At 37.1% G+C, this 16,229-nt stretch overlaps 1 protein-coding gene across 6 annotated transcripts in view; it reads left to right on the forward strand.

The window, feature by feature from the left end:
* Positions 1-15,533, forward strand: part of ZNF438 (zinc finger protein 438) — a 52,481-nt gene extending 36,948 nt beyond the window's left edge. For 3 of the 6 annotated variants that reach the window (XM_083867244.1, XM_083867245.1, XM_083867246.1), the window contains 3 exons: positions 4,859-4,963; positions 9,689-11,531; positions 13,078-15,533. In XM_083867244.1, the coding sequence (XP_083723370.1) occupies positions 4,859-4,963; positions 9,689-11,531; positions 13,078-13,690 (2,561 nt within the window). In that variant the 3' untranslated portion in view covers positions 13,691-15,533. The remainder of the gene's footprint in view (positions 1-4,858; positions 4,964-9,688; positions 11,532-13,077) is intronic. The other 3 variants (XM_083867247.1, XM_083867248.1, XM_083867249.1) reach the window with 1 other exon arrangement.
* Positions 15,534-16,229: the final 696 nt, after the last annotated feature.

A 16,229-nucleotide genomic window follows, 5' to 3' on the forward strand; every position in this document is an offset into this window, starting at 1 on the left:
TTATATCGAGCCAAAGTGGCAAATTAATTGTTTTCTCTTGCATACAGTCTTTCTCTAGAAAAAAGTGCACTGATTCTCACAAAAAAAAAAAAAAAGTACTCTTTAGCAGGAATAAAACTTTTGGTTTTTTGTTGTGCTCTCTTTTTGCACACCAGTATTTGCAAAAAAAAAAAAAAAAAAAAAAAATTAGGAGTAAGAGGCCTAATTCCCTTACTGAAGTGAGATATACATATTTTCTGTCCCAAAGAGGCTTGAACTCTCAGGAAGATGTAGGTATGTTCTTATGTTCTCTTTTTTGAAAGAAGAGCAAAAATCTAATCAGAAACTATTTTATGATTTTATTTATAAAATGATTCTACTTGATCTTTTTGTGCTGCATAGTTTTTGAAGAATTTTGCCTTCATTTTTAGCAGTCTTGGTAGTTACTGTTTCCTATACTTAAAAGAAAATAAGTCCATTAATTACAACTTCCATTAGGCATATTGAAATTTTGTTCATGTTGATTTGATCTTGATAGCCCCTTTAAAAATAATTTTACATTGACTTTACAGTGGATGAATTACTGTTTAGGTCCATATCTTTCCTGAAGCTCACTGAAAGAGATTTCCACTGGCAATTCTCCCAGGAATTTTTAACAATCCAATTACAGGTGGATGTTTATCTCTACTTTCTAAAGTACCTAATTTATATTTGCAATGCTGCTGAGGGGTTATGAATTACTAGTTTATGATCAGTGCTTCCATCACCTCCTTCAACTATTTTCTGAACAATTAGTTCCCCCAAGTGGCTGCATTATTACAGCCTTGCTTTGCAAATCTTCAGGGATGGTGTCCTCTATAGAGCAGAATGACTGGGCAAAACCAACAAAGATAACCATGGACTTACAGTGATAGTAAAATAATTTCCATTCTACTCAATTGCATCCTGTCAGATCACCAAGTTTGCTAGATAATGCCCACTTATTTGCAGGCTGATACGGTTGGTTGCTGAAACTAGCAGAGGCATAAAGAAGCTGAAATACAGTCTTTGGTGGTGTATCTAACAGTGTCTTTCAAAAAGAACTTCTCTGCTTAAATAGAAATTAAATTCAATCACTGTTTGTGTGGTTGCAGAGGCCAGGCACCATTTTGAGGCTTTAGTTCTTATATTGCCATAGTGAGAAAAGTCTATGTGTAATTTCTTCAGCTGTAAAGGTGGAAAAGGTTATTAGTAATTACAGGTGCTTGATGTCTAACTTTCTCGATGCCAGTTTTCATTTCTTGATATGAAAATATTTTGATCTGCTTAAGACCTATTAATTTTGTTGACCTTAATACAAAATGAGTAGCTTATAACTTGAAAGACTGTGCCTTCAAAAAAAAAAAAAATGGAAAGCTTTTAAAGTTCACAAACACTGTGTGAGGTGCTAAAAAAGCATGTAGATCTGGTAATAAATGAATTTTAGATTCACTGCTAAAGTGTCTAAAAATCTCTTGTGTATATGTATTCTGACTCTTAGAAAAGACTTTGAAGACTTTCTTCCTTTATACAGTAGCACAAAAAAAGCTTTTTATAATAGAAGGTTGTGTTAAGCCATGCATTGCCCACATTATATATAGGAAGCTGTTTTTGAATAGTGATTTACCTATGTGTGGCTAACACATTTCATGTTGCAACTCAAAAAGGTTGCCTCAAAGCTGCTGGCCACTTGTTACTCCCTGAAGGAATAGTATTTTGTACATACTTTAAAATTTATTTGTGGTGGGACAATGCAGAGATCTATGAAATCTAAACCTATGAGAAATCAAAAATATGTCTTAATTATTACTATTGCTAATTCTGTGAATATAGTGACTAAATTTCTCAGTGTGTTACCTTGTGTTTAACAAGTCTGCTTTAGTATGGGTATTTTTTATGTTATGCTTTTTTCTGGGGATAGAGATACTGAAGCCAAGATGCTGGTGAGAGTGAAGGGCAGGTAGAACATTCTTTCTTGCATCGAGTTTGAATCTACTTTATTTTAGTTTAAAAACATTATGCTTTGTCCTGTTTCTGCAAGCACTGTAAAAAAAACTATCACCGTCTTTCTTTTCAGCCCCTTTCAGGCCCCAGTTAGGTCTTCTTGGAACCTTCCCCAGACTAAATAACCCTGTATCTCTCAGCCTTTCCTCAGACAAGAGGTGTTCCATCCTTCTCATCATTTTTGTGGCCCTACTCTGGCCTTGCTCCAACAGGTCCATGTCTTTCCTGTGCTGAAGGCTGAGAGCTGATGCAGTGCTCCAGTTGGGTCTCACCAGAGCAGAGCAGAGGGGCAGAGTCCCCTCCCTCCCCTGCTGCCCACGGTGCTTTGGATGCAGCCCAGGACACTGTTGAGTTTCTGGGCTGTGAGTGCACATTTGCAGCTCACAACCATCAACTTTTTCATCCATCACTACCCCCAAGTTCTTCTTGGCAGAGCTGCCCTGAATCACTTTAGCCCTGCCTGTTTTGATAGCAGAGACTGTCCTGACCCATGTGCAGGAACTCATGAGGTTCCTGTGCGGCCACTTCTTGACCTTGTCCAGGTCCCTCAGGCATCCCATCCTCCAGGTGGATCCTTCATCCCATCCTGCACCTCTCAGCTTGATTTTGCCTGCAAACTTGCTGAAGGTGCACTCAATCCCATTGTCTCTGTCACTCATGGAGATATGAAACAGCACTGGTTCCAGTACAGACCTGAAGGACACCACTTGTCACCCATCTCCATGTGGGCATTGAGCTGTTCATTACCATCCAGCCAATTCCTTATCCATCCAATAGTCCATCTATCAATAGAGTCTGTACCCCTCCAATTTAGAGAAAAGGGTGTTGATGAGGACTGTGTGAAAGGCCTCTCGTATGTACAAACAACAGAGGAAAGCAATTCTGGAAGTTGAGAAAGTGGTGTCATCTAATATGTTTTTTTCTTAAGTTATGTTAGATCTGTGTAAACTGCCGTATATCAGTATGTGGTTAATAGTGCAGAAAAGATGTTTTAGGCAAAAATAACAGACTGCATTAGAGAGGAAACTGGAGAACTTCTTAAATGCAAACTATGTACCCATGATCTTGAATTACTGTATGACTTACCTCTGCAAGATGCGAGTTTATGCTAAAAATAGTTTTAGCTTATTCCCACACTGAAAAATACCACTAGAAATTTTAATGTTGAACATCCTCTTTGATGGAGTCCAATTAATCTAAAAAAAAGTATATCTTTGTTATTTAAAGGGCTCTTCTGCTAAGAAGAGTCTTTTGGAGACCATTTAAGGAATCCAGAAAGCATCCCACTGCTCACAGAATTTCTTGAAATGCCCTATAATCCTAATCCCTTAAAATAATAAATTTGCACAGACTGTAAAGAAGACCCTTCTAAATTATAAAATGCTTATTGCACAACTAGCAAATCACATTTATGCTCAAATCAGATTTAATTATGTATAGCTTTAAAGATACAGTTTAAAGCTTCTAGAATTTTAATGAATTATTCTGATCTTCCACTCCTGTGGAATACCAGAATAAATTTTCTAAGTGTATCTGCACATTCTGTATCTTGGTGTTTGTGTGAATGATCTATGGAGATTTTCTAGTCTCGCATTAAACTACTTTGTTATATTGTTTATTTTTCTAAGCTAGTTTAAATTGCATAAAAGCACTCTTACGTAAACATAGTTATAATACTCTTCAAAAAATCAAGTACTAAAAAGGTGAGAAATGTAAGATTCTTATTTTGGTTTAAATGCTTCTCCTTTCCACATCATGTATGATGTTGGTTACCTGTCTTAAGTCTGTATTCAATTCTCATATCCCACCCTGACTCTTTGGCCTGGACAAATTTCTGGTCTCATTTCTAGTCTTGTCCTTTTTCTGTTTGCCCTGTATATTCTCCTGTTTCTCTTCCGCACTGTCAGCTCTGCAGTTCAGAGATAAGGAGAGGCCATTTTCTTGTTCCAACTTGGGTGCTTGGACCTAAAGCCATAGTTCAGGGAAAATCTGGCCCAGCCTGAAGCAGGAGAACATTCAATAGAACGTCATCGCTGGAAAAGTTAGCTGCTTGAAGTATCTACAAACACATGCCCAAAGTCTGCAGCTTTGCCTAATTTGGGCAGCTTTTCACAGATCAAAGAGACACTGCTATGTCGTATGTGAAGGCCTTCACCTGATGCGCATATGTGTCACTAGATTATTTTTTTAAATTTTATTTTAATGCAGACATACTGAGAATGGGTGGAGTTTTCTGTTGAAATTAATTTTAGAAAATTATCTGATGCAAATACCCATAACAGAACACCCCACCCAGGTAGTTATTAGCCAAGGTAGAAACCACTGCAGATTAATTGCTGTAATGTATAGAGCTGGATACTCATGGTTTGTAGACTTTAATACTAATCTTCCTTTGTATAGGTGTATGGCAAAACTGGTTTTGAATAAAGAAGTCCAGATTCTGTTTTATTTACACAGTTTATTTACACAGAATTATGGGAAGTGTAAATGAGCATAGAATTTAACCCCTGTATTAAAATTACTCAACAAAGCTACTGAATCTTCATTTTTTGAAGCATTTTGTTTTGCTGATGTTGACTGTCTGCCATGACACTGAAGCTAAACCATCCCATCTGTTTGCCACATTAACCAGCTTTACTCAATTATTACGCTATCACCTTGCATTTGGCATGTAATATATTAGATTTGAAAGTGTATTTTGAGGAGAGAAAAATGACAAAGAGCAAAAAGCAGTAGTTTTCTTAATGCATTATCTGGAAGTTAGTGTTTTATATTGCCTTTTTCTGGGTTTTGTTGGTTTTGGGGGGTTTTGGGTTTTTTGTCCTGGGATCTATTTATAACTGAAGCACTTTTGCAGGTGGTGTTTTTTTGCATGCTAATCCTGCAGAGAAACATTGTGTCCAACAAAGTATGCTGGGTCAGCAAAAGCAAGAAACTTGTGCTGGAAAGACAGTATCCACAGGTATTTAGTGTGTGTGGAGATTTGGCAAGATGCATGATTAACTATCATTGGCAGAAAAAGATCTAATGTTGTGTGTTAGACAGTTGTGCATTTTTTTCTTTCTCACAGAACAGATACTCTTCCTGTCAAAGTCAGCAAAAGACATGCATTGAATATTCATTAATCTTCATCTGTATTGTGTCTTTTCCTTCAAAACAAGATGATTTTTTTGGTGTTATTTTCTCTCATATGTCAATTCCTACGCAAATGAAATACATACAACTGAGATGGACCTACAAGAATTATTTAAAAAATGAACACTGTTACTCAGTGGTTTCTGTAGTGGCTCTTTGGTGATTATTTTCAAAATAGACCAGATAGTACTGAAAATAAAATTTCTTCTGATACTGTCTAGGGCATCTGAGTTCAGCAATGTTGTGTGCTTTACATAGGGAACAAACTAAAGGAAGTACAAAAATAAGGCACATTAGGCTGGAGTAGACCAAATACCTGACTGGTATTTAGTCCATACCAGTTCCCAGTATGACTTGAGAAGACAGGGGAACCATGAAGAAGCAGCAACCCATGGACTCTGTTTCCTCCAGAGGACTCTTCCCAGCATGGCTCTAACAGTGAATTTAATGCATCATTGATTTTTGTGCTGGTGTGTTACTGTCTACTTCTATACAATTTTAAGGTTATTTAGAAGGGGTGAAAGCTTATGACATCCTGCAACTATCTGAGGGACTTGATACTTTGCGGGTCCTAGCAGGTTAGCCATTAATCTTTTAACAGAGACTTTTAAAATGAATAGGTTTAACTGCATTTGATTTAGCCTTGTGTGTAATTACTTAAAAGTGTCTACCTGTTGCTCCAACTCCACACTTATCTGAAAGACTGAGGGCACAGCAGTTAAAAATGAGCTTCACATCCTTCAGATATTAAGTCTAATATTTTGTTTATTTCCTTTGTTATTAGTGAAAATTTTAAAGTTTAAAAATTGTTGCCTTCCAATGAAGGATCTGCAGACTTACTTGTAGAAATAACGTTGTCTAAAATGAAGGACCATCCTCACAGAAGCCATTGCAGAGCCTCCCTTAACTGAAACTTCCCCTTCTTAGCAGTAAAACTTCATGGTATTGCCTAGGCACAAAGACTTTTTCTCAGGTCACAGATGACAAGTCAAAATGAGTCCTTTGAATCAGAGACAGAAATAATTTGGAAGAAATGGAATGCCCATGAGAGATGCATATGAAGTTTCCAAGCTGCCTTTGCACAAGCTAGACAGCCAGAGCACATCCAAGTCTTTCAGTGTGGTGAAGACATGAATTACAAAGCTCTGTCTGGGTGCAAAGGAAGTTGTTGGAACTTTTCCCCACCTATAAATGGAAAACAGAATTTTGGTCACTGATGATACTTGCATGCTCTGGGTGGGGTCAGTAGAACCTCCAGTCTGTGAATTGACTGGCTGTTTTCTCCTGATCCAAGACCCTAAGGAGTCTTCCACCAGTTCTTCCAATTAGCCTTCCCAGTCTGCAGGCAAAATGTTAACAGAGCCTGAAGCATCATCAGGCAGCTAGTCTGCACTTAACTCTTCTCTATATTTAGGCACTGGCTAAGCAGCTTAACTACAGTGGCTGTGTTGGAGGGGAGGCAAATGCAGAGTTGAGCATTCCTTTGCTTACCAGAAGCATTGCAATGAATATTTGTGCACTAAAATGTCTGATGTACACTTGTGGGGAGGAAAAAAAAAAAAAGTACTGAAGGTTGGTACCAAACATAGTTTGCCTGGAAAACTTATAATAAAATTACACTAGCTGGAAGAAGTGTTTGTATAAAAATCCCTACTCAAACAATATATCAATTCTTAGTATTGTGTTACCTACATAAACCTATGTAAGAAGGGCATTCATCTAAACAGACTTTGTTTCAAAGAGCATCTTGTGTTTGATATTGATAAAGGTCTTGGCTTTTAGAGTAACGCTCTCCTGTGGAATGCTAAGAAAATTTGTGGAAATACTTTCTTTATAGAAAAGTGATTTTACTGCTTAATTTTGTGTTAGACAAGTCAATGAATTTGAGAAACATATGGTTCTTTTTAAAGCTAATGCCATACATTATTTCTATAAATATTTCCTCCTAACTTCAAATCAACCTTGAAGTTTTTGTTTTTATGACTGCCATTTGTAGAGGTACAAACAGCAAAACTTCTACCTTTTCCTGTTACCATTGTTTGCAGAGTAGGTGCTTTATAACTTGGAATAGCACAGGTAGTAGTCTGCTGAAATGCTGGCTGTCCTAAAAGTTTTATGCAAATCAATGAATTAAATTTTAGAATAAAATGTATTAGGGAGAGGAACAAGAGAAATGAGAGAGAATAGAAACAGCTTAATGTTGAATATTGTGGCAAGTTGAATAGCTGCTGATTTGGAGAAAGTCTTTATTGTCAGTGTGTGATAAGCATTATTTGGAGAAATAAGAACTGATTCTGTCCCCTAAAAGGTAAGTACCCTTATTCTGTCATCTGCTGTATTTAAGCTATATGGTTTGGCCTGTAACTATCATTAAAGTTCAGGGCTAGTTTGGTTAGTGATTACAATAATTTACATAAATTACTGTTCTACTCAGAAGTACTTAAATTGTTTACTCAAAAGCAACAGGAAGATACCTTGTAGGAAACAAATCATCATCTGACTAACAGAAATCTTAGCAGCTGAAAAATGTGAAGATTTCTATATATTTAGTGACTAGATTTTAAAAAAAAAGTTAAGAATTGAGACTAAAAAGTGCTGTAGGGAAACAATTTTCAGCATGTTTCTGCTTTTGCCAGGTTGCACAAACCTGGGCTTATACCTGTGTGTTGAGGATCTCAGTATTTGCGTAGGACTTCCAGGTGTACAGTAACCCACTGCACAGAATGCCTAGAAATTCAGAACATCTCTACAGACATTGAGCAGAAGGAAAGTTATGGTGGTGCTCAGTAGTTTCACTTAATTGGAGTATAAAAAAAGTGCATAATGGACTTGTGGTTTGATGCACTAGATGGCAATAAAAGGATCAAAGGCCTGCATAGTTATTGCTCTATGAACCTGCTAATCAAAGAGTTTTGAAAAGCACCAGATCTACTAAATATGAACTGTACAGTTTATATGCGATTGCTCAGTGAATCCAGGATGTCCTAAAGGCAGTGGCTTTACTGCACATATGCATACCATGGATATTCATATATATCCAGGAGTTCTGGTCATGAAACATGGTAAGTCTGTAGCTTGCACTGCTTGTTGCAAAGTGTGTGACATCTGAGAAAAACATCAGGATTAAGATAAATTTACGCGAGTTTCCGGTGTTGGTACTAATTCACAGTTAGCTTTTTAAGTCCAGAATCACCTCTAAATGCATTTGTAATGCAAGTCTTTAAAATGGAAAGGAATGGAAACTTTCCTATGGAATTATCTTACTACAGTGTTTCAAGGTTACAGCATTTACTTTCATGTGTTCTATTAAAATGTGATTCCTCTCTCAGATGATTTTTACTTATGTCCAAATTGCCTTTCTGCCTGGGATCTTTGTAGCTGAATTTTTAGTGGTTGCGATTTTGATTTTTCCAGGAAACCTATTCCAGGTTTCAAGAACTGGAAGCATCAATAATTGAATTTGGGAGTGGGTAATGAGACTGATAGATGAAACTGTAGTGGTACAATTAACTATGTATCAAATCCTTTTCTGTGGAGTCTGAAACATCAGCAGGTGTCTTTACTGCCTAATGCATATTATATCATATGAATTTTATTATTTTCCTTTTGTTTGCTTTAATTATCCTCACATTCCTCTTTACTAAAAACATTTGTGACTTTTACAAACACAAATAGAAACAGGAAGAAATTGTTATATAACCTTGATAAATTGCATATTTCAAGAAAATGTTTAAATAACTTACTACAGTAGTTCTGTTGTGCATTAGTGGTACATGAGTAACTTTTGTGATTGGGTATTTAACAATAGTTTGTATTCACATATTTTTTCAAGTCCTCTTTGATTTTATTATACATTATTTGCATGTGTTGTAGCAGCAATTTTTCTATGAGTTCATCAGGCAAAATTTGGTCTATATCTGATAATCTACAAATTCTAAATAGTAGAGAATGTCTGAAAGATTCATAAACACAATGAGACAAAAATGGAACCTCAGTCTAACTTGCTAATGAGAGATGCAGGAAAAACATAGGGAGGTTTAGTATCTGGCCAAACACTCCATATCATCACTGACAGTGCCAAGAACAGAATACCAAGCTCCTAGTTTTAAATTTTTAGCATGATTGTGTTTGAGATACATGATCAGAGCTGGTGGTCAGAGTTCTGTGTCATGGAGTTTAAATCCTGTCCCTGTTTTTTCAGTAGAATATTGCCAGCATGCTCTTGGAGCTTTTCCAGGGCTGAAGAGGCTTATAGGTGTATTGTTCTGAAATGTCATGTAGTTCCTAACCTAGAATGGAACATCGAATTAAGATTTGATTAAGAGGAGATTTTTTTTTTGCAAATCTATGTTGAAACATGTTGCTTCAGACAGTGCTTTTGTCTATGAAACTTTTGCAATTCTAGATTTAATTTGATGGTCATTTAAATGCCTGAATATTTTTAATAAGCTTGTGTGTAATAGTATCCTTTGTGAGCAGTTTCATTTTTGAGAGAGTAATTTTTAAAAAATACTATGTATCATATTACATCTTTGCTATGTTATTCTTACAGATAAACAGAAATCCCCTCCGGATATAATACAAAATTTTCAGAAGAAAAATCAGTTTAGGACCATTGCTCCAAAAATGGTACCAAAAATTTTAACATCTGGAGCGGTTTCTTGCCTTCAGTCATCTTTGTCTGAGCCAATGACACCAATCTCAGCTTCAGGTTCCAAGCCCCTGATGGTGCCAGCTCAGAACTATGCTGTCATGCAGGTGCCTGCTCACAAGGGGATGTTTTCCCTGTTGGCTGTGCCCTGTGTTGCATCTGCCCTAACACAGCAAGTTCAGCAGTCAACTGTGGCCCCCTCTGAAAACCTAAAGCTGCCCATCCCCAGGTACCAATCTGTAAGAAATAAATTGCTGAGTGACAAAAAACTGGCACAAATTCCTGTTTTGAGTGTATGTAACAAGATTCCTACCAAAGCACTGATCTCACCACAGACTTCCCCCATGACTGCTCTACCTGAAGACTGTCCTGAAGCTCATTCAAGTTCAGATTCAGCTGAGCAAGGGACGATAGCAGACAGTGACTCAGCTGAAATTGGAGTTGCCACATTAGTAAATAAAAGCAATTGTGTGGAATCTGGATCTCTTTTAGTGAACAAAACTGAAATTGCTAGCAATAATGTTTCTGGACCATCTGTAGTTGAAGACTCTTTATCCAAGTCAGCAAGTACAACTAATCCCATGAAACTAAGTCTACACTCTGTGAAGACAGCGTTGGAAACCACAAGAGAGTCACTCCTGACATCTGAGAAACTAAAGGAAAAACCCACAAATTCTGCAAATCCTGTTAGTGTCTTGTCACCACCAGTTTTTGGCAGTACAATTCAGATGACTCCATCAGCACCAAAGGGAAAACTTCCTATTTTGCCTTACTTGAGAATGAAAAATTCAGTGTTCTGTAAATCTAAGCAGAATACTAATGTTATGGACATACCTGGTCATTCACTAAAATCTGAATGTGAAAAGATACCATCTTTGATGAAAATTAAAGCCTTTGATAAGCAATTAGGTGTATCATTTACACAGGTCCTCAAACAAACCATTCAAGAAAATACCTTCTCTCCATCCAGCAAAGTGGATGATGTCAACAGTCTTAAAAAATTGAACAATGCAACCTTTAAAAGAAGAGGCAGAAAAAAAAGAGCCACAGAAGATTTATTGGCTTTTCAGGGCAAGCGAAGGAAATGCATCATTAATAAGTTTCGAGAAGGAAGAGAGAGGGCAAAGGGTGATATTCAGACACCTGAAGACAATAAAGCAGAAGCAGTGAAGAAGTACCGCAGTATCAGACCAAAACCAGTGGTAGTTGTGCCGGGGCTCCCACCGCTGGCTCCTGCACCAGTTGTAGAGACGTCATCTCATCAGCAAGACTTACTTTTAAATGGTTCACTCAGCAATAAATGTTTAAGTTCCAAGCACAGTGATGCTGCATCAGCTAAATCAAGTGATCCAAGTAGAAATACGTGTTCAGCTGTCCCTAAGCTACTGTACAGGTGTCACATTTGTAACCATACGTTCCAGTTCAAGCACCATCTCCAGGACCACATGAACACGCACACGAGCAGGCGGCGCCACATCTGCAGGATCTGCAGGAAGGCATATATCTATTCTGGGAGGCTGAGCACCCATATGAAGCTTCACCACAACGAAGGCAAACCCAAAAAGCTGGTGTGCTGTGAATTCTGTGCTAAAGTTTTTGGCCATGCGAAAGTGTACTTTGGCCACCTCAGAGAAGTCCACAGGGTTGTTATCAGCACAGAGCCCTCCGCTAGCGAGCAACAGATACAAGATACTTTGAACAAGAGAGACAGGAATATGAAAGAGGCAGAAGAAGCTACAGAGAGGTGAGAGTTTTCACTAGCTAAATGCTAATGAAAGCTGGATTTCAGGTTGTCAGTGGAAATTTATAAACCTTATAATTATGAAAATGGTTGCTTTTCTCCCCTAAGTGAGATTCCTAATGGCGTAAATATTCCATTTGAATCTGGTCAATCCATTAGACCAAGTAGTATATTTTAGCTGATTTATTAACTATAAATCATTATTGACTCTTGAATATCCAAAATAATTTTGCACATATTCTAGTAACACTAGATATACTGCCATGTTTGAGTCAGTTGGTTTCTCATGGTTAGTGTTCTAGTCTTCTGTCCTACCCACTTCGGGGTTTTCCCTAGAAGATAAAGGAACCAATTGCAGTAAGCGAGAAACAATTCCTATTTCAGTATTAGCTTGTAGTTTGTTTCCTTTGTTAGTTATCATTGTCCCACTTCCTTTTAGGGGGTGCTGTAAGCTACTCTGTCCTGAGTTTCCTGCTGCTTTTGCAATCACCCAAGTAGAAAAGTTAAAATGTATTATATTAAGAGGGATAGAACATGTGTTTACCTCTGTATTATGATTTTGAGGTGAAATCTCTTGATACAGTATAAATGTTGCCTTTTTTGTTTGTTCCACTGTGCATTTATTTTCAAAGAAGAACAATAGTGCTTCAATGTAACTCCTCACTGCAACACTGCAATTCCATTTTATTCCTTTTACTTTTCATAGCTCCACTCTCTGGAGCATCAGTCAGAAACTTTTATGGTCTTGAGACTAAGAAACATTGGTACTTTTCTGTCAGTCTTACTGCTGTCATACAGTGAGTCATTCAGTTTATCTGTTTTGTTGGGTAATCTAATGTGTATAAATACACAGTGTTATGAGGTCCTTCTTGTAGATGTTATGAGAAGATGTCTGAGGAGATCTTGTTTTGATTGTCTTAACCAGGGGCTGCCTGTGTATCCTTTATACTGCATAGCTGTTCTAAATCAGGGAGAGGGGCTGTCCAATTGCCAATTAAGTGTTTAAACTTTTCTAAATCATATTACCGACTTGTAGGGAAAAAAATTGCAAGAAACTGAAATTTCATAGTTTCCATTTTGGAAAAGGAGGTGGTTTTGCTTCAAATTGACCTAGATCACTCACTGTAAACAAGTAGGTTTCTCTAATTTGTGTATTACAGGTAGTAGTCACTTTCACTTTTCTAGCACAGCACTAGAAGTATTTGGATTGATCTCACTGAATCAGGAACTTTAACAAAAGTTATCAGCCTTTTATTAAAGGCTGGTGTTGTTAAAAGGTTATTTCTACCAAGGATAATTTTGGAGGCAATTCTTAAACTCAGAAGTGTCATTTGGTTTCAATTTTTTCCGAATCAGTCTTACTGCTATTTATTTAGTTACTTTTTTTTTTCTCCTCCAAATGAATTAGATGCTGTAGAAACAATGCCCATTTTTAATTAAAAGTGTTTCACAACTGTCATCTCTTCTTGGAACTTGTAAGGACAGAAATTGCCATCCCTCTTCTCTCCATGGCTAATACTTAAATCGTTTGTATTTCTTTTTTTAACAGGGGAAATAACTGCAATTTTGAGGACCTATTCCATAACCCGGGAGGAGTGAAATTACAGGTCAAATGTGGTCGATGCCAGTTTATTGCAGAGTCTTTTGGTGAAATGAAGTTTCACTTACTGTGCTGTCATGGAGAAGAGATTCAGGGAAGAGTGAAGGAAGGGGTTTTGCAAGGAAGTAGAGGAACAAAGGGGGAACTGGTCAAACATACAACCCACACGTGGAAACAGCACAATGAGAGAAGACATTTAGCACAGTGCAGTGCCCATCAGGAGGAGCTGTGTACTGTTCCAAAACCGAAGAGACAGATGTACTTGCACCATCAAAATAATGTCAATATTTTACCTAAAAGTGAACCAACTCAATCAGGAAGTAATGAAGCCTCTAAGGAGATGCAAAATGTGGGGTTGGGTACACCAAGAGGAAAAGTAGAATTTTGGTCTAAAGCAGGCTATAGCTGCATTTTATGCAAACAGTTATTTGGAAGAAAAGAGGATCTTTGTAATCACTGGCAGAGACATCATAATTGTGAAGACCCTTCCACTTTATGGACAATTTTTACTTTGGTATCAAAACAAGGAATTATTGAACTTTCTGATAATGGTGAATATTGAAGCTCAACTCTACAAAGCTATGAAAAACATTAACTACCTTATCAATTTTTTTTTCAGTGTCATGCTAAACTAATCCAACTGATGTATCACCTCAAAGGTTTATGAATTGGGTTTGTTAGGGGTTTTTTTTAACCATACTAACCCTTATTTTCATGACTAGAAATGTGTTTATTCCATATCACTCCAGATGGAAGCTGATTATGAATCTTTGTACTTAAAATTCATGCTTCAGGAACTTTATAACAGCAAATACTCAATTCTAATGGTTAACCTCAAGGAAATATATTTGTGAGTTAAACTATACTGTACACACAGAAATAAGTCAATTTATATGAAATAATCTCAATCTTAAATGAAATTACAAACCTGACTGGAAGTCAGGTCTCAACTATGCTTCCAGATTTTCTGGTAAATGCATATTTCCATGCAGTTCTCTGGATCATTTAAATGCACCTGGCACTCAGGAGCTTTATAGTCTATAATTTAAGAACTTTTAATTTTTGTTTTCTTGATTTCAGTGCATTGCTTGCGGGTGCTGTTTTTTGTGTTCAGTTCTGTCCTGGTAACAGCAAAGATCTCTGTGTTTTAGAAGTAAAAACTCTCCATGTATTTATTTGACTGTAGCTTTTGGGTTGAAGATGAGTTGCCACCCATTAAGATGGAGCCAGCACATCTTCAAGGGGGCAGGTCCTGTCAGGCTGTAAAGGGGTAGAGTTCTGGAGCTTGGTTTTGATGAAAAGGTCATTGAAACCATTGAATCCAATTTGAAACTGGTGCTTAAACTGCTTAAAGCCTTATATTCCTCTGAATTATTTTGGGAGGAATAATGGAGGCAAGTCTAAGAAATCACCACATCACTCTCCAACAGAAGTCAGAGCACATCAGCTGAAAAATATACCAGTACTGTCTCTACAGTACTACTCTATTCATTTCTTCTTGTGGTCAGCTGTAATTGAGGGATTGCAGTGATAAAAGAATCATTCCTAAAATGGCCTGGGTTGCCTCTCACTGTTTCTCAAAAATTATGGTGATGAAAACATGAGAAGAGGTCTAAAAATGTTGGGCTTTCTGAGTGTTGCAATACTTTGTGTATATGTGTTTTGTTTTTAAACAGTAAAGGCAATTTTGATGACCTAATGGTTTTGTGATTTCTTGTTGTATGGTGCTTTGCCCTGAAGTTGAACTGTAAGGTAGGAATCAAGAATAACAAAAGACAAAAAGAAAATGCCCATAGAACTGTACAGGTGCCTGGTAAGGTAGAAGAATTCCCATGGATTTTCAAAACTTCCTTCATATTATCTGTTGCTATAAATTCAGATTTGTGGCTGTTTCTTTGCTTTCATATATTAGGGGGCTTTTATGCTGAATTACCTTAAAAGTAGTACTTGTTCTTATTCTTGAGATATTCATCTTTTAATGCCTACAATATATTCATATTTATTTTCACTGGCATATTTGGACAGGAACAGCTATTTTTAAAGTCAGAGTTTCATATCAGACTGAGGCTGTATTTAACTTAGGGTGTGTTGCATTTAGCAGCATTTTTTTACCCCTGCAACTTAATCCTTTAACTTCAAAAATCAAACAGCAGGGTGTTTTCCATGAAACAGAAATGTGAGAACAATCCCTCCATCCCATAGTTACACTGTGTCAAATAGAAGTTCATTCCCAGCACAAAGCATGCTTTTTACGAGTTGGGAAAAAATGTTCAAAAGGTTTGATCATGATCTTTTTTTTAGAATGAACACTAAATCACCCATCCCAAGATACAGTTTTAAATGAGCTGACATAAATTCAGCGCTGAAACAGAGTCCCTCCTGTTCAGGAACAGCAGCAGCAATGGCAGAGTGGCCCTTTAAAATTATTTTCAAAAGGTGTTTGTTAAAAACAGTGGTGCATCAGAGCCAGTGATGTAGATGAGTTGTTTGGGAGTGGTCATCAGGCAAGAGGTGCACTTTCCCTGGAGGGGGAGGTGTGGTGATGATGGGAGGTGGGGGCTGCAATGAGGGAATCAGTTGGATTTTCTGTAGTAGAAATTTTCATGTGCAGTCTTTTCATCATATTTTTGTACTTCTCTCCCTTTCTCCAGGCCAAATGGGTAAAGGAGTCTCAGCTTTCAGCAGTTTAAAGCCTGAAAACATGTTTTAAAGCATGGTTCTAAGCCACTTCTCAGTGTCCTCATAAATGTTTAAAATTAGAAGCCTTTTTTCCTAAGCCTGAAAGCATTCTTATGTTTCAGGCTATTACAATTATGGTAGATTATGAAAGGTTGGGATTTTTTGAAAATAGCTTTGCATTAAATACAGATGTGTTCTTTGTTTAAAATGTGTTTGTTTGGCATTTGTGTTCATTTTGATAAGATTTGGGGGTCTGAAGTGAGCCTTATATACTGCAACATTTAGTAGTGTGTGTTTGCTGTCCAGCAGAAGGGTTGTTGTAAATATAGTTTTCTGTTTACCTTGAAGCTGGACAAGTTAACATCTGGTTTTGAACACAAATAATGTTTTTGAATTGTTAAACCGAATGTTATTGTTTTTGT

The sequence above is a fragment of the Zosterops lateralis genome, assembly GCF_965231275.1.
Source record: "Zosterops lateralis genome assembly, chromosome: 1".
Lineage (NCBI taxonomy): Eukaryota > Metazoa > Chordata > Aves > Passeriformes > Zosteropidae > Zosterops > Zosterops lateralis.